At 52.5% G+C, this 26,334-nt stretch overlaps 1 protein-coding gene across 3 annotated transcripts in view; it reads left to right on the plus strand.

Annotated features, from left to right (window-relative positions):
* ADCY3 (adenylate cyclase 3) overlaps positions 1 to 26,334 on the plus strand; it is an 87,259-nt gene that overhangs the window by 57,935 nt on the left and 2,990 nt on the right. For 2 of the 3 annotated variants that reach the window (XM_019647180.1, XM_019647272.1), the window contains exons 4-19: positions 9,504 to 9,634; positions 10,179 to 10,290; positions 10,438 to 10,565; positions 11,719 to 11,877; positions 12,301 to 12,478; positions 15,056 to 15,184; positions 16,844 to 16,986; positions 17,134 to 17,295; positions 18,756 to 18,843; positions 19,673 to 19,789; positions 21,650 to 21,906; positions 22,163 to 22,231; positions 23,524 to 23,605; positions 24,442 to 24,600; positions 25,066 to 25,212; positions 25,821 to 25,940. In XM_019647180.1, coding sequence (XP_019502725.1) covers positions 9,504 to 9,634; positions 10,179 to 10,290; positions 10,438 to 10,565; positions 11,719 to 11,877; positions 12,301 to 12,478; positions 15,056 to 15,184; positions 16,844 to 16,986; positions 17,134 to 17,295; positions 18,756 to 18,843; positions 19,673 to 19,789; positions 21,650 to 21,906; positions 22,163 to 22,231; positions 23,524 to 23,605; positions 24,442 to 24,600; positions 25,066 to 25,212; positions 25,821 to 25,940 — 2,181 coding nt within the window. The remainder of the gene's footprint in view (positions 1 to 9,503; positions 9,635 to 10,178; positions 10,291 to 10,437; positions 10,566 to 11,718; positions 11,878 to 12,300; positions 12,479 to 15,055; positions 15,185 to 16,843; positions 16,987 to 17,133; positions 17,296 to 18,755; positions 18,844 to 19,672; positions 19,790 to 21,649; positions 21,907 to 22,162; positions 22,232 to 23,523; positions 23,606 to 24,441; positions 24,601 to 25,065; positions 25,213 to 25,820; positions 25,941 to 26,334) is intronic. The other variant, XM_019647356.1, reaches the window with a different exon arrangement.

Genomic DNA, 26,334 nt, shown 5'->3' on the forward strand with positions numbered 1-26,334 from the left:
GGTCAGCCGCCGGGCTGCAGACTCTTAGAAGCGTGTTCGGAGTTGGATGTAGAGAACATGATGGAGGTGGATTCTTGCGTGGCTTTTCCAGAGAGGGAGGGGAGCTGGCAAATGTGTGGTGGGGAGAATGGAGCCTTGATCCCAGTGGAAGGCAGAGATGGGGTTAATGTGAAGTGAGGTGGTGGGGGATGGTGGGAGGTGATGGAGTGTGATGCGTGGTGACAAAGCCTCCATTTGAGGACTGTTCTTGATCCCTTGTGTGGGAAACACTGGAGTCAGGGAACCCACTAGAAACTGGTTTGGGGCTGGGCTGGAGTGGTGGCTGGGGCAGTGTGTAGAGAGCAACGGAAGGTGGGAGCAGCATTTGGAAGAAACTCAGGCAAGACTTACTGCCCCTTTGGGAGAAGGCAAAGGGAGTGGGGCCAAACCACCATAAACCTTCGGGGTGGAGATTTTGTGTGTTCAGCTTGCTGGGGCCTTCAGGCCTGGGGTTCATTGAGTTGCTGCTTCCGTGTCAAGGACGGAAGCAGGTGGTGTGTGCCTCCCACGCGGACACTGCAGCTCCTGTCCCATCCCACGGATCACAGATGTGACCTCAGTGCTCCAGGCAGCTGCTCTCTGTCCCTTGGTGTTGCCACACACGCTGTACTTAGCTGCTACAGTGTTCTAGAGCTGCACTATCCGAGATGGTAGCCAGTAGCCATGTGTGGCTATTACGTTAACTGAAGTTTAAAAACTAAAAATCAATTCCTCCGCTGCAGTAGCCACATTTCATGTGCTCAGTAGCTACGTGTGGCTAGTGGCTACCATATTGGAGAGCACAGATTCTGGAACATTAAGCGTGACTGCAAGTTCTGTTAGTTCTAGTCTAGAGGGTGATGTTTGCCCCTTGGGCCAGATCTCCTAGTTGACAGCTCGTTAACTCCCCAAACCTCTAAGGAGCACCTTTGTGCCAAGCACTCTTGCTGAGGGCTCCAGATACCAACACACGTGGCCTTCTTTGGGCCCAAAGGGGGCTGTCTCCTGAGACTGCAGTCACCTTGGCTCACACAGTGGCCCCTGTCTCTGGAGGCTGCATGGGCTTCAGGTAAGTGACCACACACTCAGTGTCCCCTCTCCCGCTCTAGCGGGGTGAGAGTTCTGGGCTGACCCTGGGTCTGTGTGATTTTTGTGCTGTTCGAGGTGACATGGCCGGTGGTGGTTGGTCGGCCTGGCTCCGCTACCACCGAGCTTAATGGTGGCTCAGGTTCCCTCTGGAAGCCCATCAACCTTGGGGACTCTGGGCATGCTGGCTTAGAGCCTGTTCTCACACTGGAGGGCCTTGTTGAAAGATCGCTTATTTTTTTAGTTACCCAGGCTCTCCCTCCTCTGAGCTCCCACAGCCTTTGGCTGCAGACAGCAAAGCACTCCTGCCCCCTGAGACGAGTCAGTGCATGTGACTTCAACTGCCCTGCCCATCCGAGCTCCTGGGAGTGCTGTTTACCTTTGACCTTCCCAGCATTTAGCTCAAATACTTGCATAGATGACCAGGGACTGTTCTTCGAGTGACTGAGGTTTTGACTATGTCTTTTGGATGAGGGTAGCACGTGTGGCCCCTAGTCTGCATGGCAACTGCCTGCCACGTACACAAAGTTTCCAGATGTCACTTGTGGCTGCTTGGGCTCTGGCCTCCCAGGACTAGCAGGCCAGCTCCTCCTCCTCTTTATTTCCTTCCTCCTGTGCCTTCTCTGCTCAGGTGGTCAGGCCAGGATGGGCACCGGGTACGGTCCAGTGACCTTATAGCTTCCAAGTCTGGAAGCTCCAGGAATCTGGATAAATCAGGACAGGAACAGACATGTTTGTGGACAGCTGTGAGTCTGCTCACAGCCTATGATGGGTTGTAGTGACATGTAATGTGTGTGTGTGTGTGTGTGTGTGTGTGTGTGTGTGTGTGTGTGTGTGTGTGTACACAGCACATGGAGGGCACACATGGGCCTACACAAGGACACACACATCCTCAGACAAGCTGACCACACACACACACACACACACACACACACGGCCACCTAGGCACCGCCGGTGTCTCCATGTAAGCCTCCCTCTTTCTGCCTCTTGTACAAGGATGTTGTAGAAACTTAGCTTCTCATCAGCCAAGCTCATTTCTCCAAGTCCCTGCCGGCCATCTTGCTGTAATTAACTCCTGAACGCCTCATCAGAGTGTCAGCTGTAGCAGCTCAGGGCTCCTGGGAGCAGCACTGGCCTCCTTCCTCTGTCCTAGTCCTGAGCCAGGGAGAAGGCGAGGCCAGGCATGAGTCATGGCTGAGGAGAAGGGGCTCGACTGGTTCCCTCCCACAGCTGGGCTGAGTCCCTGCTGACAGACCGCCCCAGCCAGGGCCTCACAGCTCACCTGAGAGCTCAGCAAATAACTTCCTGCAGATGAGGTCCCACCCCAGGAGGCCAGAGGGCCGAGCACCCTGCCCCTGGACGCTGTGGCCTCTTATCCCAGGGACCAGGACACCGTCCCCTTGCTCAGCCAGTCCCCTACCCAACCCCGGGTCTGCTCACCGCCCGGGCAGGCCTAGGGGGCCTCTCCCCAGGATCTGGGCAGTTTTTCCTCGACCCAGGAAGCAGACTGGAGACTATCAGGGCTTGTTCTTTTTCTTTCTGGACCTCATTTGGTTCTTTCCCCAGAGAGGGTTAGGGCCTTGACTTTTATTACTGTGCATTTTTAGGATAGCCATCAAAGCGCTGCGGGGCTGGGAGAGGCCGTGTGGAACAGTTCACCGCCTTCTTCCTCTATGTGGAGCCCGTCTCAGTGCCTCAGGCCTCGACTCCCAGAGTTTGGCAGGATCCCCTGTTCTCTGGGCCAGCCTTGCGTCCTGTGGTGACTCCCTCCTGTGGCCTTCTCACGCCGCAGTGTCAGTGAGGGGAGTTCACCACCTCTCAGGGCAGCACATTCTTTATTTGAACTGTTTTGACTTTTAGAAAATTCTTCCTCCTCTGCAAGCGACAGTCTGTTCCCTGGCAGCCTTCCCTCATTAGGTCTCTCTCTCGTGGGGCCCCCAGAGAAAGTCTCACCCCATTTCCATACAACAGCTTCCCTCAGACTTGAAGAATTTTCTGGGATGCCTCACAGCCCTCTCTTCTCCGGGCTGATTCCCAGTCCCTCATCCCACCCTCAGATCTCCGGCCTCGGGCTCCCTCACCTCATGGTCGGTCCCATGAAGGTCTAGGCGATCTGTTTCCTTGTGGGGAAGGACCCAGCAGGTCCACCCCTTCCTCTTTCAGGACCTTAACTTCTGTTAAGGGCCATAGGGCTTGTTTAGGCTCCCCTTTTTGCTGTGAATTTATTTAGAATCTAGTAACATCTCAAATGGTCAGACTGTTTTATCCCCATCCTTAATACGTTATGCTTCTCCCATCCTGTTCTCTTGTACTTGGTTTTGGGGACCCAAATAGAAGTTATTACCTTTACCCTTTTGAATTTCATCCTGTAGACTTTACCACATCACTCGGTAGTGAAATCCATATTAACTGATGATCCTAGTGACATGTCCTACATTTTATAAACACAACCTCTGTATCTTCTGAAGTTTTCTTTCTGGAGGAATTTGAGCATTTTGAACAGAGAAGGAGGCCTAAGCGTTCACCCATACAGACGAGGAACCAAGTACCAAGGGACAAAGCACATGCCACAGGGCCTTAGTGGCCTAGCCCCAGGTCAGGGGCCTTTGCTCCGCCTCCTAAAGCCTTGGATGATGAGGCCACACCTCTTCTCTCTGACAGGCTTTTAAATTTTTTTAAATACTTTGTCACTTCAGTGAAGCCACCATTTGGAATTAGTCATTATTATCTTCCTATCTGTCTCTTCAACCTCCAACTGATATTCCTTCTTTTGGTCCAGACCATCAGATATTAAAAGTAGCTTCAAGGTAAGGAAATGTCATTTTCTTACATTGCAGTTTTCGAGAAGACTTCGGCCCACCACTGAAAGTCATAGTCTAAGAGTGAAGAAGCCACGTGCCAGAACTTCAGGGCACCTTGTGCCTGAAAAGGCGCAGTCCTGAGAAAGGTGGCTTCCATGCACACCTGTCATTTTTAGAAAGGAGAGATGACATGAAGGGGTCATCACATGAAGCTGATCACAAGAATTCACATAGTGAATAATAAGCATTAGAATTCAACATACCAGGAGTTTTAATGAGATGGAGTACCAGTTTCAATTCAGTTTCGAAAATGGCATTACAGAAAAACTGGTTTTAAAACTAAAAAAAGGTTAAGGGAAAAGAAAAATAAAATCTTACCTAAATTGTGGAGCACCCTCCCCCCTTCTCTGCCACCTCCTGTTAGTTTGTGACAAACTTTGCTCACACCTTCCTCCACTTCCAGTTCTTTTGGGGCGTGACCATCAGCAGGTCATGGTTTTCCCAGAGGGACCTGGGTGGACACCGGACCGCTGCATCTGACACTATGAGTCTAAGTTTCTGGAGGTGTGTGGCCGTCTCCACCTTCTTCACTGCTGTCCTGTCCACTGGCTTTGAGTTTCCAGTTTTTTGCATCTTTCTTATCCCCAGGTCCTCAGCTGAGGGTCTTGCCTCCTGTTCAGACAAAGCGTTGAAGGCAGGGGTCTCCAACAGTGAGCTTGGCAGGCAGAATCTTGCTCTGGGTGTACCCATCAGCCTCTCCCCTCACACAAGCGTGACTGCGCCCTTCCGCTCTGTTCCCCATCCTTCAAATCCTTCTTTTCAAGCTCTCCTACCATGGTGCTTCCAGACTTGAATGCAACGTGAGTCGCGTCAGCCTGTGAGAAGGAGGGGAGCTGAGGTTCAGGTAGGAGGCGCAGCCTGTCAGGGTCTGTCAGGTGGAGAGCCAGCTTGAGCCGAAGCTTCCGCCTCAAGCCCACCTGGCAGCCCCCTCCTCCCTCTCTTCTCCGCTGACCACCAGGAGCAGTTCCAGCAGCTGCCTCTACTCAGCCTGCTCCCCCTAGTGCCCTGAGGTGGTCTGGTTTGCACCTGGGCCACCATGCTGAGACACCCACAGAGGTCTCAGCCAGGTCCTCTTCTGCCAGGAGGACCCGCGTCAGGAGTAGCTGACCAGATGTCCCCACACAACATCACGAGGGTTCCTGTGAGTGGGCTCACCCCCAGAAGAGCCCTGATCGGGATTTCTGGAGCAGTGGTGCCAGGTCCTAACTTGATAAGGTTTGGGTACCTCTGTTCCTTCACGTTCATAGCAGAACAACATCTAATGCAGATGAGAGAACTGGTGTGAGAAAAACATGTCCTTTGATGAGGAAGAAAAGCTCCTCTGTTCCAGTGGCCAGAGAGCCCTGGGTTCTAGTTCTAGTTCTGGGGCTGCCACTCACTGAGAAACCTGGGACAAACCACTTACCCCCTCTATGCCTCGTCCCCTGCAATGCAGGCAGTATTACACATATATGAAAATACAGGATAGATGAGAAAGTTTTAGCAAAGAGGAACGATTTTGATATTAGTCGGTAGTGTCTGTTTGCCTGGTGAGTTGCTATGTTCATGAGCACTGCAGAAGGAAGCCATCCAGGGTGGTGGTTCTGCTGCTTGGCTCCCCGAGGGTCGCTGCCTCCCCCCGTGTTGCTGTGGGGCTGAGGTCTCCTCCTTGCTTTGTACCTGACCATCAATCAGCCGCCCCTCTCAGGTTCTATCCAAGAGGAGTCTGGAGCCAGCCCAATAGCCTTGTAAGGATCTTCTTTTTAAGAAAACTGGTTTTTAGGGATAAGCTGGGGTCGGGGTTGCTGCTGGAGGCAACAGGAAGTGTTATGTTTATTTCCAGTCTAAAAAGTATTTTTAAAAAGCAGCAGCGGTGTAACCACCATACAGCATTTTGGAAAAACATGTAAAGTTTTCTCTTAATTCCGTCCCCCAAATTAAGTTACCCTTTTCTCTTTTGCACCTATCCTTCCTTCTTCCTCTATTTAGATGTACATATATCAGTATCACCTTCACAGAATGCAATTCTGGTCCTGCTTTTCTCTCTCATCACTTTCTTGTTGCAACAGTTTTTCATCAAGATCATTTTTAAGGTTGCATAATCTTCCGTCCAAAGGACATGTCACAATTTAATTAATCATTTGCCGGGCATTTGGACTGCTTACAGTTTTTTCCGCAAGTGTGAGTGATGCTGCAATGAAGTTCTTTATGCACATATATCTTTTTACTTCTTTTGGATTATTTCCGTTGGATAAATTCCCAGGAGAGTCATTAATGGGTCAGAGGCTTGGAACATTCTTATTCCTGAAACATATAGCAACTGCTATTTTAGGAAGATCAGGCTGTGCCCCTGTGCTGGGGAGACCAAGCCACATCCCTCAGTGCTGGGCCCTGCCAGGCTGAGACTGCTCTGGTGACCCCTCTCCTATCCACCCCTGTGACTCCTGTGCCCCCTTGTGGGACCCACCAGACAAGTGCGCCTGGATCCCAGCCCCCTTCCTTCTCCAAGAGCACTATAATGGTCTTTAACCTGGACTCTGAGAATGGATGTCAGAGATCCTCTATGTGCATATGAGCATTTTTAGAGAAGATCTGTAGCTAACATCACACACTTCTAAACGGGATCTAGGAAAAGGTTTGGGATCTCTGAAATATAAGGGCAGATAAGGTCAGCATCAGTAAAGTGGGTGAGGGTGAAAAGGGGGACGAACACACCTGGGCAGGGCCAGAGGGGCATGTGAGGTAGTGGTTGAAGGGTGTGCGTGGAGGTGGCGAGAAGGAACTTGTCTACAGCTGATGGACCACGGAGGAGAGCAGGGCAGATGGGACCCAAAAGGCAGGCGTGAGGACGGCCTCGGGTGCTGTGGAGAAGCACGGAGGCCACTTGGACGGTGGATTGGAGAGGAGGAGCAGAGCCTGGCCGTTGCAAAAATCCTGGGGCTGTGCTGTGGGCCTGGCCCTGGAGGGCAGCTGGCAGGGGAGGGTGGCCCCTCCTGCACTGCCCACTTGGCCCCTTTCCTCCCTTTGACCTCCGCCTACTAGAATGTTCTTTCCTGCCTAGTCCCTTGGCAGCTGCCTGTTTCGGTCCATTCTCATCTGTCAAATTGTTTGTCTTTTCTTCTGTGTACGCCTACTTCTTATTTAAATCTCACTTTTTCAGGATGATGTAAGGAGGATTCTGCCTGCTTAGCCCTCTTGAGGTTAACTGTCAAGTTTCAGTAAACCACACGAGCCGATTGGTAACCTTAATTGACAACCACGGCCTCTTTCTTGTTATTTAAAACATTGACATTTAATGATTTTCTGCTTTCAGAAATCACTGATGCTCTTGGAAAAAAGTTACAGAAAGATATAATGCAAGAAGTGACAATTCCCCACATCCTAGCCCCAGAGCTTAGCTCAGAGCTATGCTCATGGCCTCCTCACTGCTGTGAATTCCAAGGCTGCGTGTTCTTCCAGCGCACCGGCTGCTACTGCGGCTGCCTTGATCCTGCCTTAGCTGACAGCTTTGGAGCCTGGGCCGTGCCAGGAGGGCATGCGGGCCACCCCTGAGGAGGCCTGGCTTGTTTTCAGGGAAATTGGGACTGTGGTTGGGTGCATGGAGTACCTCACAGGACCGAATTTGGCTCTGATGTCTCAGGTTCCACAGGAACCCAGAGAGGCTTTTGTGGAGGGACAGGGTTCTGAGGACGAGCCTGAGAAGGCGGGAAAGGCCTGGCCGTGTGGGCTTGGGCTGCTCGGGCTGCTGCAGGCGGGCTGGCAGGGAGACCAGCACAGCACTGTGACTTTCCTAACCATCGAGGTCCCACGGCCTCTCCTTGCCCACACACCCGAGTGGCCTCTTCCCCAGCCTGGCAGGCCTTCCCCACACTCCTCACATCTGCCTCTGCCTCCCCTTAGCACGCACCTGCATGCATACCTGGGGGCGGGGAGAGCGACAGAGTAAGCCTGAGACTTGCATGGAAGCCCTGGCTGAGCGACCAAAGGGGTTTTCTGTTGCCCTGGGCATCCCACTGAAACTCATAATGAAAAAAAATGAAGATCTGTGGCCAACTTCGAAGCCTAGGGGAAGTTTAGGCCTCGTCTTTCTGATACACCTGCTGTCTTGACGCCCTCAGCAACATGTCAGGTGACACAGGAATAGCTAATATACTGAGCGCTTGTGTGCAGGCGCTGTTCTAAGTGCTTTAGGGTAATGAGTCACCTAGGCCTCCTGTTCTACCAACGAGGACACCAGGCACAGGGAAGTTTAGTAACTGCCTGGTATCACATGATGACCGAGTGGCAGGGCAGAGCACTGAGCCAGGCCCCCGGTCCAGAGCCCAGGCTCTGAACCACCGGCCCTCCTATCCTGCCCCCTGGCACCGACCAGGGCTGCACTCAGGGTGGGCTGGGAGCCCTGGGTTTCCGCCCCAGCCCTGGTGCTCACTGCGGCCTCCCGCTGGCCCTTCCTTCTCCCCTCGGGACTCCGGCAGCTGTCCCTAGGCTGCCCGGAGAGCTGGCTGTGCCCCGGATCTCTAGCTTTGAAAATTGTCCTGGTGGCTCATCTTCCGAAGCTGAGAGCTTTCTCCATGTGCCTGGTTTAGTTGGGTTCTGGGAGAAGTCCTGAGATCCTTTGTGTTGGGCTCCCCTCACCACACAGTGGGGGTCTCTGTGTCCCCCGCATTCCCTCTGCCCTGCCGGCAGGGACCCGGGATACCTGATGTCTGTTTCCTAGGCTCAGGTGGAACCAGGGAGGGCACACTGGGGTTATTTTGGCTTGTCATTCCTGAGCTGCAGTGATGCCATTTGAGGGGTTTCTAACAGTGGACATTGCTGGAAATGGGAGAATGATAGTAATAACCATTGTAAGTGCTTCAGGGTGGATCCTGTGCCAGACACACTGGGCAGAGGCAGGACTCGCCTCATTATCACCGTGTGATTCACTGCAAGAGAGTGGATTGATTTTTCCCCATGAAAACAGACATGGGAGACAGGGGCCTCCCTCTGGTGCGATGGTGAACAGGTGGGGGCTCTGGTCTGCACTGTCCTGGTGGAGAGTGGAGGGCTGCCCCACAGCAGACTACCAGGGGAGCTGAGGCCCTGCCTCTGGCTGGCAGGGGAGATGGGTTTGGGGTGGCCCGGTACAACCTCAGATTGTTGGGGGCCTCTTGGCTGCCCACCCACAGGAGAGGCCCTACTCTCTAGGGCGCACAGTGCAGGAGCAGAGGAGAGTGGGTCCACGCAGGAACCCTCACACTTCTTGTGGCATGGGGGATACCTCGGAGGCACCAAGCCAAGCTTGGATTTCTTCCCAGGTTCCTGACTCGCGTCAGGGCTCTGAAGGTGCTCTGGCCACAACCCGGAGCCTTCTCAGTGAGAGGAGCTGCCTGTCCTGGGCCTCTGGCCGCTTCCTAAGGCAGGGTCTGCGCTCTGAGGCCTCGGCGGGCATCAGCTGGTTCCTGGCTGACATCTGTCACCCAGATCAGAGTCTTTCTTCCCGGAAGTGTCTGACCTTGCCCCCGGAAGAGGACAGGCCGGACCCAGCGCTCCCCACTCACGCTCGCCTTCCTCCCACAGGAGAACCTTATGCTTTCCATCCTGCCCAAGCACGTGGCTGACGAGATGCTGAAGGACATGAAGAAGGACGAGAGCCAGAAGGACCAGCAGCAGTTCAACACCATGTACATGTACCGCCACGAGAACGTCAGGTGTGCCAGCTGCGGGCACGGGCGCCCAGAGCAGGACGGGGTGGGGCTTCGTGGGGCCGGCCGAGCACTGCAGGTTCGAGAGTTTCCCTGGGGACTAGAAGCAGGGCCATCCCCACAGTGTGAGCCCCCACTGCGGGAGCAGCCTTGTTGACGGACACTGGGGCTGAGACGCTCTGTAGGCTGGTGGTCCAGCCCCATCGTTGCACAGACATCACCCAGCGCAGGGAAGTGATGTCTGGGAGGCTGCCCAGCCATTCAGGGCCAGCACTGAGGCCCAAAGCCATGTCCTTCCGGGAAGGTCGCCTTCATCCTGGGCAGGAGAGTGAGGTGGCATGGGGACGGGGGCCCATAGAGGGAAGTCCACAAGGATTAGCTCTGTCAGAGCCCTGAGTTCACCCTGGAAGCGCCAGGGTCTCACTGCTTTGGGACTTGAGCAAGGAGCTCCCCCTGCCATGATTCTGGCTGCCGGGGGCTGGATCTGGAGCTGGCGGTGGCGTCATGCGTGTATCTGGACCTCACTGCCGCTGGCCTCCCTCCTCTGCAGCATCCTCTTCGCCGACATTGTGGGCTTCACCCAGCTGTCCTCTGCCTGCAGCGCCCAGGAGCTCGTGAAGCTGCTCAATGAGCTCTTCGCCCGCTTCGACAAGCTGGCGGCCGTGAGTACCCGACCCTCACCGGGCTTTCCAGACGGGGCCCGCCCAGACTCCCATGGAGCCCGCCCACCTGTCCGTCCTGTGCTTTCTCTGCCACGCCTCCCTGCTGAAGAGGGACACAGGACCACAGCCCATGCCCTGCCCTTTCAGAAATACCACCAGCTGCGGATTAAGATCCTGGGTGACTGCTACTACTGCATCTGTGGCCTGCCTGACTACCGGGAGGACCATGCCGTCTGCTCCATCCTCATGGGGCTCGCCATGGTGGAAGCCATCTCGTAAGTGGGTGCCTCTGGGAGGGAGGGGGCGCCTGAGCCCATGAGAGAAGTAGGCCTCTTGTGCAGGTCTCATGGTGGGCCCAGAACCCCCAGGCCCCCTCGGAGGGATCTGTTCAGGCGTGTAACGTAGGATGTGGTGATGTAATGTGGGGTGTGGCGTTGGTTAGTAGGTCGCTTAGTCCCAGCTCTGGAAAGTAGGGTCCTGGCTTACTTTACAGCTGAGAGAAACTGCAAGACTTCCACAGCCTCTGAGGGGCGCTTTTCCAGCCTTAGTCCACATCATTTTTTTTCTTCTGGAAGTTGCAGTTGTCATGAAATTCATCAGGCCCCCCCCACATTTGAATTTTCCTCCACATGTTCCCCCTTTTCGTCTCAGAGTTTTCTCACCATGACCCTCCAAGGCATATAGGTTCCAGGATCACCACGCCCATCTCCCAGATTAGAAAGTCAAAGTATCACAGTGAAGTGACTCTGCTGAGGTCCCCAGACATGTGGGGTGGCAGGACGGGACTAGAACCCTGGTCTCTGAGCTCCCAGCCAAGGCTCCTGTCTCCACTCCTGTGAGCTGTGAGGATGGCGAACTCTGCCTCCCCTCACTCTTCTCCATTGTTGTTATGCTGCAGGTGGACTTGGAGACCCTAACCCACTGTGGTCCCTCCTGGCCACTCAAGGCCTCTGGTGGGCGCTCCCTCTGGTATTGGCCTGGAGACAAATGTTGCCTCTCCCCAAGGGGGCGGTAGTTCAGGATTAGAAACTTTCACCTCCATTCCCCTCACCATCAGGCAAAATTCTGAATTTCGTGTTTGTCCCTTCCTGGAGTTCTCAAGCGAGGAGTTGTGTGCCCCTCGGCACATGCAGCACCCAGCATAGTGCTGGGCATATGCTAGATGCTCAGTGAAAAAAACACCTGCACGAATAAATAAATGGGTACTTGGAAGAGAGCAACTGGAGGTCCCTTGGGAGAAGAGGGCTGGGGGCAGAGTCACTCTGTGTACTCAGCTAAAACGCGGGCAGAAAGCTGTGGGGCATCTGGTCGGCCTCCTTGGCCCAGAGGGGAAGAAAGTTTGTGCAGGATTCCTCCTTCAGGGGGAGGGGACTGGCAACCGCTGCGGGCATGCCCTGACCCTTCCTCCTCTCTGTGTGTACCCGGCAGGTACGTGCGGGAGAAGACGAAGACCGGAGTGGACATGCGTGTGGGGGTGCACACGGGCACTGTGCTGGGGGGCGTCCTGGGCCAGAAGCGCTGGCAGTACGACGTGTGGTCTACCGACGTCACGGTGGCCAACAAAATGGAGGCCGGTGGCATCCCTGGGTGAGCACGTGTTCCTTCCCAGTGGGCAGGTGTGAGGGCCAAAGGAGGGGACCATCCCATCCATCCTTCAGGGTTCAAGGTGGGTAGTAATCGGACCTTATGGCTTTAGAGTTCAGAGCAGACTTTAATTCCTCTTCTCACTTGATACTCTCAGCAGCCTGAGAGGACAAAATTTTTGTCTTACGTGTGTCTGACACTGAGGCTCAGAGAGGGGCAGGTGCCGCGCTGCCCACACAGGACTCCTCTGTTACTGCTCGAGGTAGCAGCACACCTTACTGCCTCTACTTGGCCTCCGCCCCACCTGCCCAGAGACGCAGGCCCGAGCAGCAGCCTCGTCCAGCCGCTGTCTGCTGACTGTCCCCTGGGGGTCGGGTGAGGCCTGCCCTCCGGCCTGTGCTCAGGGCCTCTCTGGCCGCAATGCAGGCGCGTTCACATCTCCCAGAGCACCTTGAACTGCCTGAAAGGAGAGTTTGACGTGGAGCCAGGCGATGGGGGCAGCCGCTGCGATTACCTAGATGAGAAGGGCATCGAAACCTACCTCGTCATTGCGTCCAAGCCGGAGGTGAAGAAAACAGCCACTCAAAATGGCCTCAACGGCTCGGTGAGTCCCCCACCCATCTTCTGGACTAGGGGGATGGAAAGGCAGGGATTAAAGGAGAGATTGCAGAAGAGCTGACAGGACTTGACGATGGCTGAATATGAGAGGTGAGGCGCAGATTGGCATAAAAGCGATTCTGAGTCCCGTGGAGCAGGTGACTAGCGGTAGCCTCCTTTCAGAGGGCAAGCTGGTCTCTGGGGAAGATAGTGCATGTCATTCAAGGCAAGTGAAAAACAAGGGGACTGCAGTGTATCCTGACAATGTCCAGAAGGGGAGGCCACTAGGAATGTGTAAGTGGAGCTCAGGAGAGTGGCTGGCTTGGGAGTTAAGGTCCCCTGCATGGAGGAAGCAGCAGAAGCCACAGGAGTGACATGGACACCTAGGGACAGAGAGGAGGCAGTCACGGAGAGAGAGAACCGTGTCCCCTCCTCACTCGCCTCTGCCCCCCTCCCCGTGCCCTGGCCAGGCCCTTCACTCACTTTTATCTTCATTCATTTGGAACCATGAGAGCTCACTGTTTGAATCTCAGTTCTTTAATGATGAGTAAGGCTGGACACTGTTAACGTGGCTGTTAGCCAGGCGATTTTCTTCTGAGAATTGCATATTTATATCTAAACTTTAAGGGTTCCCACCCACCTGTTATTTGTAGGAGCTCTTTGTTTATAAGAGAAATTAGCCCTTTGTCATATGACGTTCATCAAATATTTATCAGGCATCCCAACCTGCTGGCACCGTGGTGCATCTCTCTTAGGGAACGTGGAAGGTCAGCTGCTGTAGGTGATTCCGGCTGTCATCCCTACACGGCTTTGTGGCAACTGTCAGCCTCTAGTGTGTGTGGGGAAGGACACCGCTTGTCACAGCTCTCATGAGCTCACGTGATTAGCTTCATAATTGTTTAGGAAGTCTCCAGCTCAAGATGGACTTGGAAAAAGCAGTGTTCACAGATCACCTAACCAGCTCTACAGTCTCTGAGTCCCAAGTGATAAAGCATGAAAATGTTAAGTGATACAGGGAGGATTGTGGGAAGAAGCAGGGAAAGTGATATGAGTTGCTTGTCTGGAAGTCACAGGAACAAATACAATTGCATTTGCAGAAATCTCTCTCTGTGGTTTAGTTGAATAAACTGATAAGGAGACTATAAGGAGAATTATCACTGTGAATCCTTTCCAGTGTTCAAAAGCTTCCAGACATCTCCCATCTATATATATTAACCTTGTTGTCCAGTTTCACTGCCGTAAGTGCCACCTCTGACAACTCCCCCATTTAGATCTTAGCCCAGCCAGCTTCCCTGCACTCAACGGATGGCTGCATGTACATCTCCATTTGTGTACCTAATAAGCACCTCAGAGTTCACAGGCCCAAAGCCAAGCTCCTGACCCTCCTCCACGCTAAAACCTGCTCTTCCCTCAGTCTCCCCATCTCAGCCAGTGGCAACTCCAGTCTTAACTGCTCAGCCCAAAAGCTTTGAAGACGTCCCTGACCCCTCTCTTTACCACCCATGAGCAAGTTCTGTTGAGCCTCCCTGCAAGATAGAGCTCTAATCTCCTCACTTTCCACCCCCCCCCCAACTCCCATTCCTGTCCAAGCCACGGTCACCTCGTGTAGGATTACGGCAGTAGTGTCCCAGCCAGTCACCCTCTTCTGTCCTTGCTCCACTGCTCTTTTCAACACAGCAGTCAGAGTGATCCTGCTAAAATGTTAAGTGAAATGTCACTCCCATCTCAGGAACAGCCAAAGTCCTACAGAGGACAGGAAGACCCGTAACAGTCAGGCCCTCACCAACCATGCCCATTCCACTCACTCTGCTCCAGCAGCACTGGCCTCTGAGCTGTTGCTAATACTCCAGGCGCATACCTGTCCCAGGGCCTTTGCACTGACTGCTTCCTCTTCCTGGAACCCTCATCCCCAGACAGCTGCATGACTTGCTCCTTGTGGTCATTACTTAAATATCACCTTCATGGTGACACTTCTCCTGACCTCTTTACAATCACACCCCCAACTATCCCTACGCCCCCTTTCCGCTTTCTCTTTCTCCAGAGCATTTTCTCCTTACGTACTGTAATAACTTATTTATTTTGCTGTTGTCTGCCCTCCCTCACTAGAATGTGAGCTTTCAAGGTCAGGACTTTTTGTCTGTATCCCCAGGAGTTAGAACAGTTCCTGTCACATAGTAGGTATTCAGTCCTTATTAAATGAATGAATGAACTGTTTCCCTGTGTTATAGTGTTTAACTTGTTGTCAAGGAAAAATCCTAATCACTGAGGAAATTTATGAAATTTATTCAGATATTTGGGAGGCATTTGACAGGGCTCTACACCAAAAAGACCTCTGTGAGTCACTGTCATTGAGTTTATGTTTTAGAAATAAGGGGAATAATAGGACAAGTTTTAATAGAAGTTAATACTAGAAAATTATAGCATTTAAAAATTAATGTTCTGAAGGAGGGATTGAGTGGTGAAATTTCTAAGTCTACAAGGCTTCTGAACTCTGGTGAGAATTCAGACTGATAGAGACCAACCACCGGTGGGCGGGCAGCTGGCCGCGTCTGGAGTCCCTGACGGCCTTTCCTTTCCACTGCAGGCCCTGCCCAATGGAGCGCCAGCTTCCTCAAAGCCCAGCTCCCCTGCCCTCATTGAAACCAAGGAGCCCAATGGGAGTGTCCACACCAGCGGTTCCACATCCGAGGAGCCCGAGGAGCAAGATGGCCAGGTATGTGCAGGGCTGGGGGCTAGGACGCAGGCACGGGTGGGGAGGCAGAAGTTGCCACAGGAAGAGGCCCATGCTCGGAGGGCTGGCCACCAGCCTGGGCTCTGCTGCTTTGTGGCAGTAACCCTGGGCAGGTCACCCCCTCCCCCCAAAGCCAGGCCCCACTGTCCCCTCATCAGTTACACGGGATGGGGGTGGGTAAGGTCAAAAGAGGAGCTCACCTCTGAGGCCTTGCCTCGTTCTGTTGTCCCAGAATCCTGTAGAGATGTGGGCAGTGAGGAGATCCCTGGAAAATTCTACAGGATCCGAGACTGTTTAGAAAGTGAGACTTCAGGGCTGAGCTCACCTCTCTGGCTGGGTCCAGACTCCACAAGTCCCGTGCACAGATGTAGGATTTCTAACAGAATTAGCATGCTGCCCGCTCTGAGGACAGGGTCCCTCTTGGGAGAGCACCCAGGGTCTGTCCATTACTCAAGAGCTTCCTGTGTGTGGTCACTGATAGAGGCGACTGCTCTGAGACAGGACTCTGCCTTGCTAGGGTTGCTGTGAGCTGGTGAGCACGACCGCCCGTCTCACTGTGAGGGGCCAGAGCTGCCCCTGGTGCCTTGAGATCCGGGGCTGGCGCATAAGGCAGACAGGGCTGGAAGTGAACTGGGCTTTTCTTGAGCGCCACAACATTCAGGCGCTTTCCCCCGTGTCACCGATTTTCCTGATAGAAAGTAGAAATACAGACTTGATGTAACTCCGTAACAGGAAGGACAATTCTAGCAGCCCGTGATTTTCTGTGTCTTCACAATTAGCCAGTGTCACACCATTCCAGGATGTACTTCAGGAATGGAGGTCCCTGGTGCTGGAACAGATCATCCACATCATTTTATGGAGAAGGAAATGGGGCTAGGGGACATGAATTATATGGGATCACACTGTCATCCAATGGCCCAACTGAGCTTAAGACCAGGGTATCTTGATTCTGGCTTCCAGGTACTCTTGGGCCCATACAGATGGTTCTGGCGTGCCCGGTCTTGATTCTTAATTAGACCAATGGCTGCGTAATCAGAGTCTGGATTCATATTTTTGGAGCTGATGCTTTTCCTTTGTAACTGGGAATAAAAATGGTAGCGGGCACCCAAGCCCCATCACCCCACTAGTGACAAGGACATGACTTCCTGTCCCATCACTTTCCCTCTCAGATCTTCCTCCCCAAGATGAACTAGATGTGAGCTCCTTTAGGAGCTCATTAAGCCCTAGGATTGGGGGTATTCCCATCCCTGAGGGTGCTGACGTATATGGCTGTGTGCTGCCCCCATCCTTGTAGCAGGATGTGCCAGGCCTGAGCAGACCCAGCAGTGGTGTCCCAGTCGGGAGCCAGGTGGCTGTTCTCCCACAGTGCTGCCATTAGTGGGGGACCACTACAGAGCTCGTTAGGGGCTACAGTGCCTGGGACCTGGAGTCCCAGGGAAACCAGGAGGGATCGTGGCCTTGGGTCTAGACCCAAGTGGGAGGGAGCCACATGGGGGCACCAGGAAGACTTTTCCCTGAAAATGGTTTCTAGAGCCAAGGAATCAGTCCTTGACTGTTACGCTCCCTCCCGCCCTGTCTTTCCTCAACTCCTTCCCCGCACTCCATCCCACCTGACCCCAACTCTGCTGCTCTGCCTTGTAGGCCGACAACCCCTCATTCCCAAACCCTCGCCGGAGGCTGCGCCTTCAGGACCTGGCCGATCGCGTGGTGGACGCCTCAGAGGACGAGCACGAGCTCAACCAGCTGCTCAACGAGGCCTTGCTTGAGCGGGAGTCAGCCCAGGTGTAAGTGGCCCGCACACACCCGGGCCCGAAGCCCCTCAGCGTGTGCCTTTTCAGGCCGTCGGGGGCTCAGGACGTTAAGTCACCTTAAATATGATAGGCTGAGGCAGAGGTGGAGTTTATGTTTCACGAGGCTTATTTCCACTGCAGAGTGAAGAAGAGAAACACCTTCCTCTTATCCATGCGGTTCATGGACCCCGAGATGGAAACCCGGTACTCGGTGGAGAAGGAAAAGCAGAGTGGAGCGGCCTTTAGCTGCTCCTGCGTGGTCCTGCTCTGTACGGCTCTGGTCGAGATCCTCATTGACCCCTGGTGAGGGGGTCACTGCAGGAGCCCACAGGCCTGAGGGATGGGGGCGCCTCAGTTGGAGCCTGATGTAGGGTGGCTCTGGGACAAGGAGGCAGAGGATGGGGACACTTGTCAACTTCAGTCACCAAGGCCGATCTGGCTCCCTTTCGTGGCTCTTCTTAGTAAAGACAGATTTTAGGCTCTGGGCACAGATGGGTATCTCTAACCCAGCAGCAGGTCCTCTGGGGCAAGGTGGAGGTTCTGGAGTCCTTGCCCCAAATGCTGAAGCCCCGCTGAGGGACGACCCCTCCCCCTGCCCGAGCCAATCAGCAGCTCACTCCTGCTCAGGGATTTCTCATCAGAAAGGAGCAGGTGCGGAGCCCGGCTCCAGTTAACAGCTTGGGGAACTCCAAAGAGCCCTGGACTGTCACATGGTCCTAGGTTCTGGAGTGGTTTCCACGCCTAATTGTAGGACCTCGGGCATGTCGCTGTGGGTTCCTGGAGCACCAGTTTACTCACCTGTAAAGCAAAGCTGATGATGATGATGATAATCTGGGGATAACAATACCTGCCCTAGGCTAACTCTCAAGGTTGTTGTGAGGATCAAATTTCACTCACTTCACAAATGTTTATTGTCTACGTTGTGCCTTGGGCTAAGGTCTAGGAATGTAGCAATGAATGCAACATAAAATCCTCACACTAGTGAAACTTACATTCTAGAAGGGGAAAATAGACATAAGCAATTAAGTAATCTAAACATGTATGAGACAGGTGAGTGCCATGCATAAACGTTAAAGCGAGGAAGGGAGATGGAGATGCAGGTGGTGAGCTGAATTTTGATTTGTTTGCATTTTTATGTAGGATGCTCAGAGCAGGCTTCACTGCCAGGGTGATATTTGAGGAAAGGCGTGAAGGGAGGAATAAGAGGCCACGGAGAATCAGGCACTGGATCAGCAACACTTAGGTCTCTGGGGCTCTTGGCAAGAGCACTGAGTGGAGTGAAACCAAACGGGAATGGGTGTGAGAATGGGGGATTTGGAGACAGCAGGTTTCTAGAGTTCATGAGGTGAGAGGGATGTGGAAGGACCTTGTCAAGTGGAAGGCTCTGTGCAGTTGTCAAAAGGCTAACTCTTAGCAGCACTTGGCAGTGAGGGAGTGCGGCTCTACTCTCTCCCTCCATCATAGCTATGTGGCAACAAGCTTATTTCTAAGACTCTCTTCCCGGGTTTTTAGCTGGGCATCTGCCCTGGGCATCTGCGAGTCTGCCCTTCTCTGGGAAATGTCTCGTCAACAGTTACAGCTGGGGAGGGTCACACATTCCCAGGCCCTGTGCTTCCCTGGTGTCACACGGAACTTTTCAGGTACAGGCTTGTGCCTTACTCCAAACGCCTGCCTTCTGCCTCCTTTCCTTTACTCTACTAGCCCCTCACACAGTCTCACTATTCCCTCTGGTCCCCTCCCTAATTGTCATCTCCCTGTTACAGGCTAATGACAAACTATGTGACCTTTGTGGTTGGGGAGGTTCTGCTTCTGATCCTGACCATCTGCTCGCTGGCTGCCATCTTTCCCCGGGTAAGCAGCACTTTTCCTTTTGGCCCAGAGGCCCTCTGAAGTGAGCGTCATTTCCCGTGAAAGCGGGTATTGGAGGTATGCGTTCTGTCAGAGCCTTACAAGTAGATTACAAAGCTTCTGTTAGGATGGTTCAGGCATTTAGCCATTCAGTCATTCATTGACGTCAGCCGAGCACCCACTTTGGGCTGGGCTGTGATGCTGGCACACGCATGGGTGCCTAAGCCAGAGTCTAGATGTGGGGACCTGTGCAGAAGGGCAGTGGAGGCCCACCTGGAAGGTACCTGGCTCTGACTGAAGGACCTTGAAACCCAGACAAAAGGATTAAGACTTACTTCTATAAGCACTGGGGTGCCTTGCAGGTTTTGATCAGAATAACAAAGGGAAAGGTACTGTTTTAGGAAAATGAATCTGGCATGTGTCTTGCCAGGTATCTTGGAGGACTTAGGTATTACTGACCTGGGAAAAGCAGGAGTAGGCAAAGACGGCTGGCCCTGAAAATGCTTCCCTGACTTGGCCTTGTCATGTGGAGACAGGGAGCGGGTATTGCTGGCTGGTGCTGCCCACAGCCTCCAGGGCTGGTCCGTGTCTTCTCTAAGGAAAGGGCTCTGCTATCTGGAAGCTGTGGTATTTCCTCAGTAAGTCCAGTAGGAGTGACACAGAGCATCGGGATTTCTGCGCTCCCTTCTCAACTCTAACATTGTCCATTCTGGTTATCTCACATGCCAAGCACGACTCTAGGTTCCTGGGAAGTATGGCAGCACCCAGGGTCGGGAGCAGTCATGTTTACAGGGAAAAAGGCTCATGGTCCTTGACACTCCATTCCTTCTAGGCCTTTCCTAAGAAGCTCGTGGCCTTCTCGACTTGGATTGACCGGACTCGCTGGGCCAGAAACACCTGGGCCATGTTAGCCATCTTCATTCTGGTCATGTCAAACACTGTAGACATGGTGAGTTCCCGCTGTGCTTGAAGGGACAGTCCCCGCTTTCAGTGGAAAAGGCTTCCGTATTGGCCAGCACGGGCAGCCTGTCAACCCCATTCCTCTTCTACGAGACACAGGTTTACAGTGGCATTAGGTTCCTAAACAGATCATCCTGGCCAAATGGAGGGGTCTTCTCCCCAGGAAAACTCCCAGACTGACTGGTTTCCCTAGCTCCTCACTTCCCCAGAGTCCAAGAGCCCACCCAGCACCACGCACCAGGTCCTGCACAGGGTGCTTTACATACACTGACCCACTGAATCTTTATTACAATCCCAAGAGGTCGGTACTGTTAGCTGTACTTTCATATGAAGAACTAATGCTCCGAGAGGTTAATTCAGTTGTTTTAAGTCACACTGCCAATAAGAAACAGAGTCAAGAATTGAATCAGGTCAAAATCCCAATCCTGATTTTTTCTTCTCTATCTCACTGACCAAGGGGCACAGCACTCTTAAGCGTTTGTTTATCTAAGTATTCCCTACAGTGTGGCTGGTCAGGTATCCCTCAGGACCAGGGAGGTAAACCTCTTCCACTAAAGGAGCTCTCCTGCTTGGCCTTCATCCATTTGAACATGGCCAGATCTTCCTACAGCTGGGTCGCTGGGGGCAGCAGCTTCAGAGGCTGAATGGCCAGGGGCAGACAAAATCCTTTTCTCTGCTGTCCTCAGTTCCTGGAGAAGCTTCGCGAGTGCCATGAGGGGTGGCCAGATGCTCTCTTGGGGAGAAGGGAAAACAACTGGAAGCCGAGATCCACTGATCCAGAGCCACCAGTGGTTCGCTGAGCATTGGGGGCTGGGAGCTGTCGTTGATGTTGTCAGTTGTCACGGCTCCTCCCAATTTTGGTGGTACTATAGACACCCTTAAAAAAGTCCTTTTTTTCAAATATAGTGTTATATTATTTGCTTCATTTTCTTTGACAATCTCAGCACAGGAAAAACCTCAGTATGGAGACTTATTCTGGCAGCAGTATAGGTGACACAGCCCTAGGGCCAACTGACCAAAAATCCAACTGGATGGAATTAGGAGCTCTAGACTCTAGCGTGCCCTGGGTTGCACGGTGCCCACAGTATGGGGAAGAGAAGCCTCGCATGTCACAGCACACCTGGATCTGGGGACCACTAACAGGGTCATGGACACTGTGCAGGACACCTGGAGATCCTGTCACCAGTGGAGGGTGAAAGTCCAGGGAGGTAGGGAAACTTTTCACATGCTGGACTTCCCCCATGCCGAAGTTCCCATGCTGAGAACTGCCCCAAAGCCAGACAAGCTCCAGTGGGTGAAGGTTACCAAAAGGTTTGATTCAGTTTATAGATGCACTTTATACTGACTACATCTGCCCAGCAGTGGAACCAGTGACCAGACTCGAGAAATGGAAGCGTTTGGGCAGCCTGGCTGCCATCACAGCAGGCTGTGAACGGTGGTTGACTGGCTGGCCCCACAGCTGCTCCGTAACAGTGTGCTGTGGGCAAGAGCCTGTTGGACTTGAAACTTGCTGGACTCCTAGCTCTGTTTTTACAACTTGCTAATTGTGCTACTTTGGGCAAGTCCAGCCTCTCTGAGTTTTCTATACAATGGCGGCAATACTAAAAACACTTAAGAAGAGAGTTTGTGTGAACATCAAGTGAGATGATGGTAAAGCTCTTAGTAGGAATTCCTAGTGTTTATATATATTATTCCTTGGTAAATTTCCCGTCTTTCTCGGTGTTTCTGAGGGAGCTGTGGAAGTGGCAGCTGAATGTACTCTGCCACAGAGTACATATAACACAGAGCCTTCCCTAACCAGTTTGCTGTCCCCTTGCACCCCATGTCCCCCTGTGGTTCTGGCCTCCAGCTTAGCTGCCTCCAGTACTACATGGGACCCAACGGCACTGCAGGGATGGAGATAGAGGATGGCTGCATGGAGAACCCCAAGTATTACAACTACATCGCCGTGCTGTCCCTCATCGCCACCATCATGCTGGTGCAGGTCAGCCACATGGTGAAGCTCACGCTCATGCTGCTCGTCACGGGCGCTGTGGCCGTCATCAACATCTATGCCTGGCGCCCCATCTTTGATGAATATGACCGCAGACGTTTCCAGAAACACGAGTAAGAGGGGATATGGATTTCCTCCTTCCTCCTACCCCCCAAGTCCCCATTTCAAAGTCCTGGCCCTGCACTGAGGTAGCTGTCTCTAGGGTTCCTCGAAGGCTTGTATGGGGATCAGGGCTCGTGGCTTCTCTTGGCTGTGAACCTGGGCTAGACTTGCCATTCCTGATGAGTGGAAGATCTGGGTTACCTCAGTGTTTGCTGGGCATTAGCTTCTCATACCCAGAGGTGGCCTGAGTGTTCTATTATTGTCCAGCAGCTTTTCTATGGTTGCCGTAGAGAAGATGCAGATATTCTCCACCCCCGGGCTCAACGGCACTGACAGGTAAGGGTGGTTCCTTTCCCTCCTGTTCTGCATTTTCGGCCTCTTTCTTCTAGATAGGGAATACCACAGGCCAGAGCCCCATGATCTCACCCTTCCAAAGGCACATGATATGGGATGCTTACTTTAGAGGAGTGTGTGTTTCTATAGGTGGAATGATTTTAGTGTGGACCTGGCCCTCCTGGCCTATCCTGAGTCAGAGAGGGAACCGAGAAGTCAGATGGATACTATCTGCATGTAACTGGCAGGAAGGACAGACAGCAAAAAAGTGAGGAGGAAAGAACACTGCATTCGGACTAGAAGACCTGGATTCTTGACCTGCCACAGGAATTCTCCGTGGGGCTGCAGGCAGCCCAGTTTTCCTGAGTCTGTTTCATCCCTTGAAGAGGACAGTGGACTCATCCAAGGTCCTGTTAGCTCTAAAGTTTGAGAATTTTATGATTCAGTGACTTGACTAGAGCTTCAAGTTAAAAAACAAACCACAAACTTTGGCCACTAATAAATGAAAGGTATCCCCGTAATCAGGAAATGCAAATTAAGACCACAACGAAAGACCATTAAACACCGACCAGTTTGGCAAGAACTATTTAAGAAGTCTGATAATATCAAGTATGATGGTAACTCATACACTCCTGATTGGAGTATGTATTGGTACAGACACTTTAGAAAACCATGTGGAGTTATTTGAAGTAAAGTTGAAAACAGAGCCGTGACCCACCAATTTGTGGTACACATACACCTTAGAGAAATCCATGTACATCTGTATATCCAGGATGTGTGTCCTTAGTCACACTGTTTGTATATGATAACCACATACACAAACATCCAAAACGAAGGAAAACAATCCAAATTACAACAGTAAATAGGTATGTAAATTGTGGTATAAACAATACTATACAGAAATGAAAATAATGACCTATAGCTCCACACAAAACATATGCGTAAAGTTATAAAAAAGCATGGTAAAATTGTGCCTTGGTCCAATGGCTGTGACGTTAGTTTCTCCTTTCTCCAAATTCTTGCATGGTTGCAGCTACTCCTGGGGTCAGTCAGGTGACACAGTGTTTACTAAACATCGGGTAGCAGCCCTGATATAGGTTCCAAGTGCAGACAGAAGGGGCCAGGGTGGGTTGGCTGTTAGGAGCCCAGTAATTTAAGGAAGCTTTATTGCCCAGTGGGAATCTGGGCTTGATGTGAAGGCGCTTAAGGAGCTGGGACAAGTTTCTGGGGCCTCGGATGACAGCCCAGTCAGAGGAAATAAAACTCCATGTCAGCTGGATTCCTCTGCCCTGCAGGCTGTCCCTGGTGCCTTCTAAGTACTCGATGACAGTGATGGTCTTCGTCATGATGCTGAGTTTCTACTACTTCTCCCGCCACGTGAGTGCCCGCACACCCTCCTTTCCTGCTCATAACCCATCAGGGCCTCCAGAGAAGCAGGCCCAAGATCTAAGAACCCAAGCTCCTAAGGAACGCTGGTTTCCTTTACCCAACATGGCACGTGACCCTGTCAAGCCACTACCTTCTCCATTTCCTGGTCTTTTCCTCAGTGACACAAGCAGAACAGTTCTTTACCTCTTCCTTCTGACCTCCTCTAGGATGCTGAAGGAAGCATGGGGAGGGGTGTCAAAACCCGGATAAATTCTCTAGTCCCTAGGCCAGAGGCTCATGGGTCTTCATTCACCCTGGCTCCGGAGGTCACCAACACACTGGCCACACAGCCAGAAGAGAAAGGGAAAGAAGCTGATGAAGTTTTTGTTTGGTTAAAACGCAGAAAGGAGAGGGGAAGAGGGCAGGGAAGTGTATGTATGCAAGGGACTTACTGCTCCATGTTAGCACAGGTGCCACCCAGTGGTTGGCCAGGGGAAGTACAGCCTTCCCAAGCACTTCGTGGCCAAAGGGGGTCGCCGGGACATGGGGGCCACTCCCTGGGTTAGGAGATCCCCACTGCTGCCACCACCAGCAAGTCAGACCTGTAGCTACAATAGATCCCAGGAGTCCCCACACATCCAGAAGGCCTCTTAGTTCTGTGCTGTAACCACACAGGCTGGGATCCTCACTGCAGCCTTAGGGTGGCCTTTTTGATAAAATGGATCACAATTTCTGGGTCTCCTTAACCTCGCCATGTGGATCCCCTCCACTCAAGTTCCCATTTTCCATATTTCCATCAAACAGCCAGCTTAGAGCATATACCTTGCCTGTGCCTGTGTCTGCAGGTGGAAAAACTGGCACGGACACTGTTCTTGTGGAAGATTGAGGTCCATGAACAGAAGGAACGTGTCTATGAGATGCGACGCTGGAATGAGGCCTTGGTCACCAACATGTTGCCTGAGCACGTGGCACGCCATTTCCTGGGTTCCAAGAAGAGAGATGAGGTGAGGAGTGGCCTTGTGCTGTGTGTAGCCTGGAGCCATGGGGTTGTGTCTTCATCTGGTTCGCTGCCAGGGAGCGCCTGTGAACCCAGGCCTTCTCATGACACAGCACCGGGGCCTGCTACAAACATTGTTTCTGGGCCTCACTGGTCGGTGAGGCCCCATTCCAGCGGACGAAGCCCTGGCAAGAGCCTGGCTTTCTGTCAGTGTGATCGTCGTGAACAGAACGGTTCTTATGCCTTACTTCCCAACTCCACTCTACCCTTTCTCAAAGCTGAGGCTGTTATAGGGACTAGAGAAGCTAGTTTGTATTTATTCAGAGTTGGTGATGAGAACTACCTCTTAATTCCAAGTTGAGATAATCGGGGAGATGTGAGTGCACCTCTCATCGAAGTGGAGGGTAGAGTCATTTCTGTAGCACATTATTCAGTCAGTTGCTTTCAGCCCTTTGACTGTGCCTCTTTTCAGGAGCTGTACAGCCAGTCTTATGATGAGATTGGAGTCATGTTTGCCTCCCTGCCCAACTTTGCCGACTTCTACACCGAGGAGAGCATCAATAATGGTGGCATTGAGTGTCTGCGCTTCCTCAACGAGATCATTTCGGATTTTGACTCCGTGAGTGCTCATCCTGCCCCATCCCCCACCTGCCACAAAGCCACTTGTTCCCCATCACATCTCGGGACAAGCAGCAGGTGTCAGAGCGAAGGTGGAGACTTACTCTAACTGGCTCCATTTCCCCCGTAGGCCCCTCCCTGGAATGTATGGGCTTCTGCAGCCATCTGGAAATATTAGGTGGCGGTGTGTGTGTGTGTGGGCAGGGGGGCGGGGAAGCCTGGGAAATAGCCTCCAAGTTCACAGCGTAAGGACTGGCCAAAACAAGATCCTGAGGCCCCTCTGATTCCTCCTACCCTCAAGTTCAGATTCATTAAGCCTTTAGTAGGTATCTTGTACATCATGGAAAATGTTTTTACATAACATGCTCAGCCATCCTAGGAGATTGACAGCTTTCTCCCAGTGTTACGGTTGTAGAAACTGAGGCTCAGAAAATCAGGACGTTTGCTTAGGACCATGTGGCAGATAAATGGCAGAATAAAACTTTTATAGGAAAGCATCTCTTGGATGTTTTGTGGGGTCACTATAAACGGGTGAGTCTTTCGTTTGGTTGGCTCATTCATATCTCCATTGACTGCTGACAATCTTCTCTTCCTTAATACTGGCCTTAGCTCCTGGACAATCCCAAATTCCGGGTCATCACCAAGATCAAAACCATTGGCAGCACCTATATGGCAGCTTCAGGAGTCACCCCCGATGTCAACACCAATGGCTTTACCAGCTCCAACAAGGTACCTAACCCCCTCAATGGCCAAAGAGGAAATGGCAAGAGACAGGCAGCCCACACCCAGCACGTGGTCAAGTGAAGCTAACGTTACTGTTGTACGAAGGCACTTTGCAGTAGTACAGACATACACCACGAGGCCCACGCAATGCAAACTTACAAGTTGGGTTTACTGAGAAAGTGCAAAGAGCAACGAGAACAGAACCCACACAGCCACCCACTACTGTTTACAGTTGAGGCAGGCACAAGATGCTACGTGTAACTGCAACCATGCCCCTTCCTGTACTTTCCTAAGAACTGGGCAGCTATGCGGTTATGGAGCAGTGAAAACACCCAGGGTGGGGAGGTGGTTCTGTTAGAAAAGGGACATCTTCACAGCCCACTGGCTGACGCCAGCCTGT

Source organism: Hipposideros armiger, unplaced genomic scaffold (genome assembly GCF_001890085.2).
Source record: "Hipposideros armiger isolate ML-2016 unplaced genomic scaffold, ASM189008v1 scaffold_0, whole genome shotgun sequence".
Classification (NCBI taxonomy): Eukaryota; Metazoa; Chordata; class Mammalia; order Chiroptera; family Hipposideridae; genus Hipposideros; species Hipposideros armiger.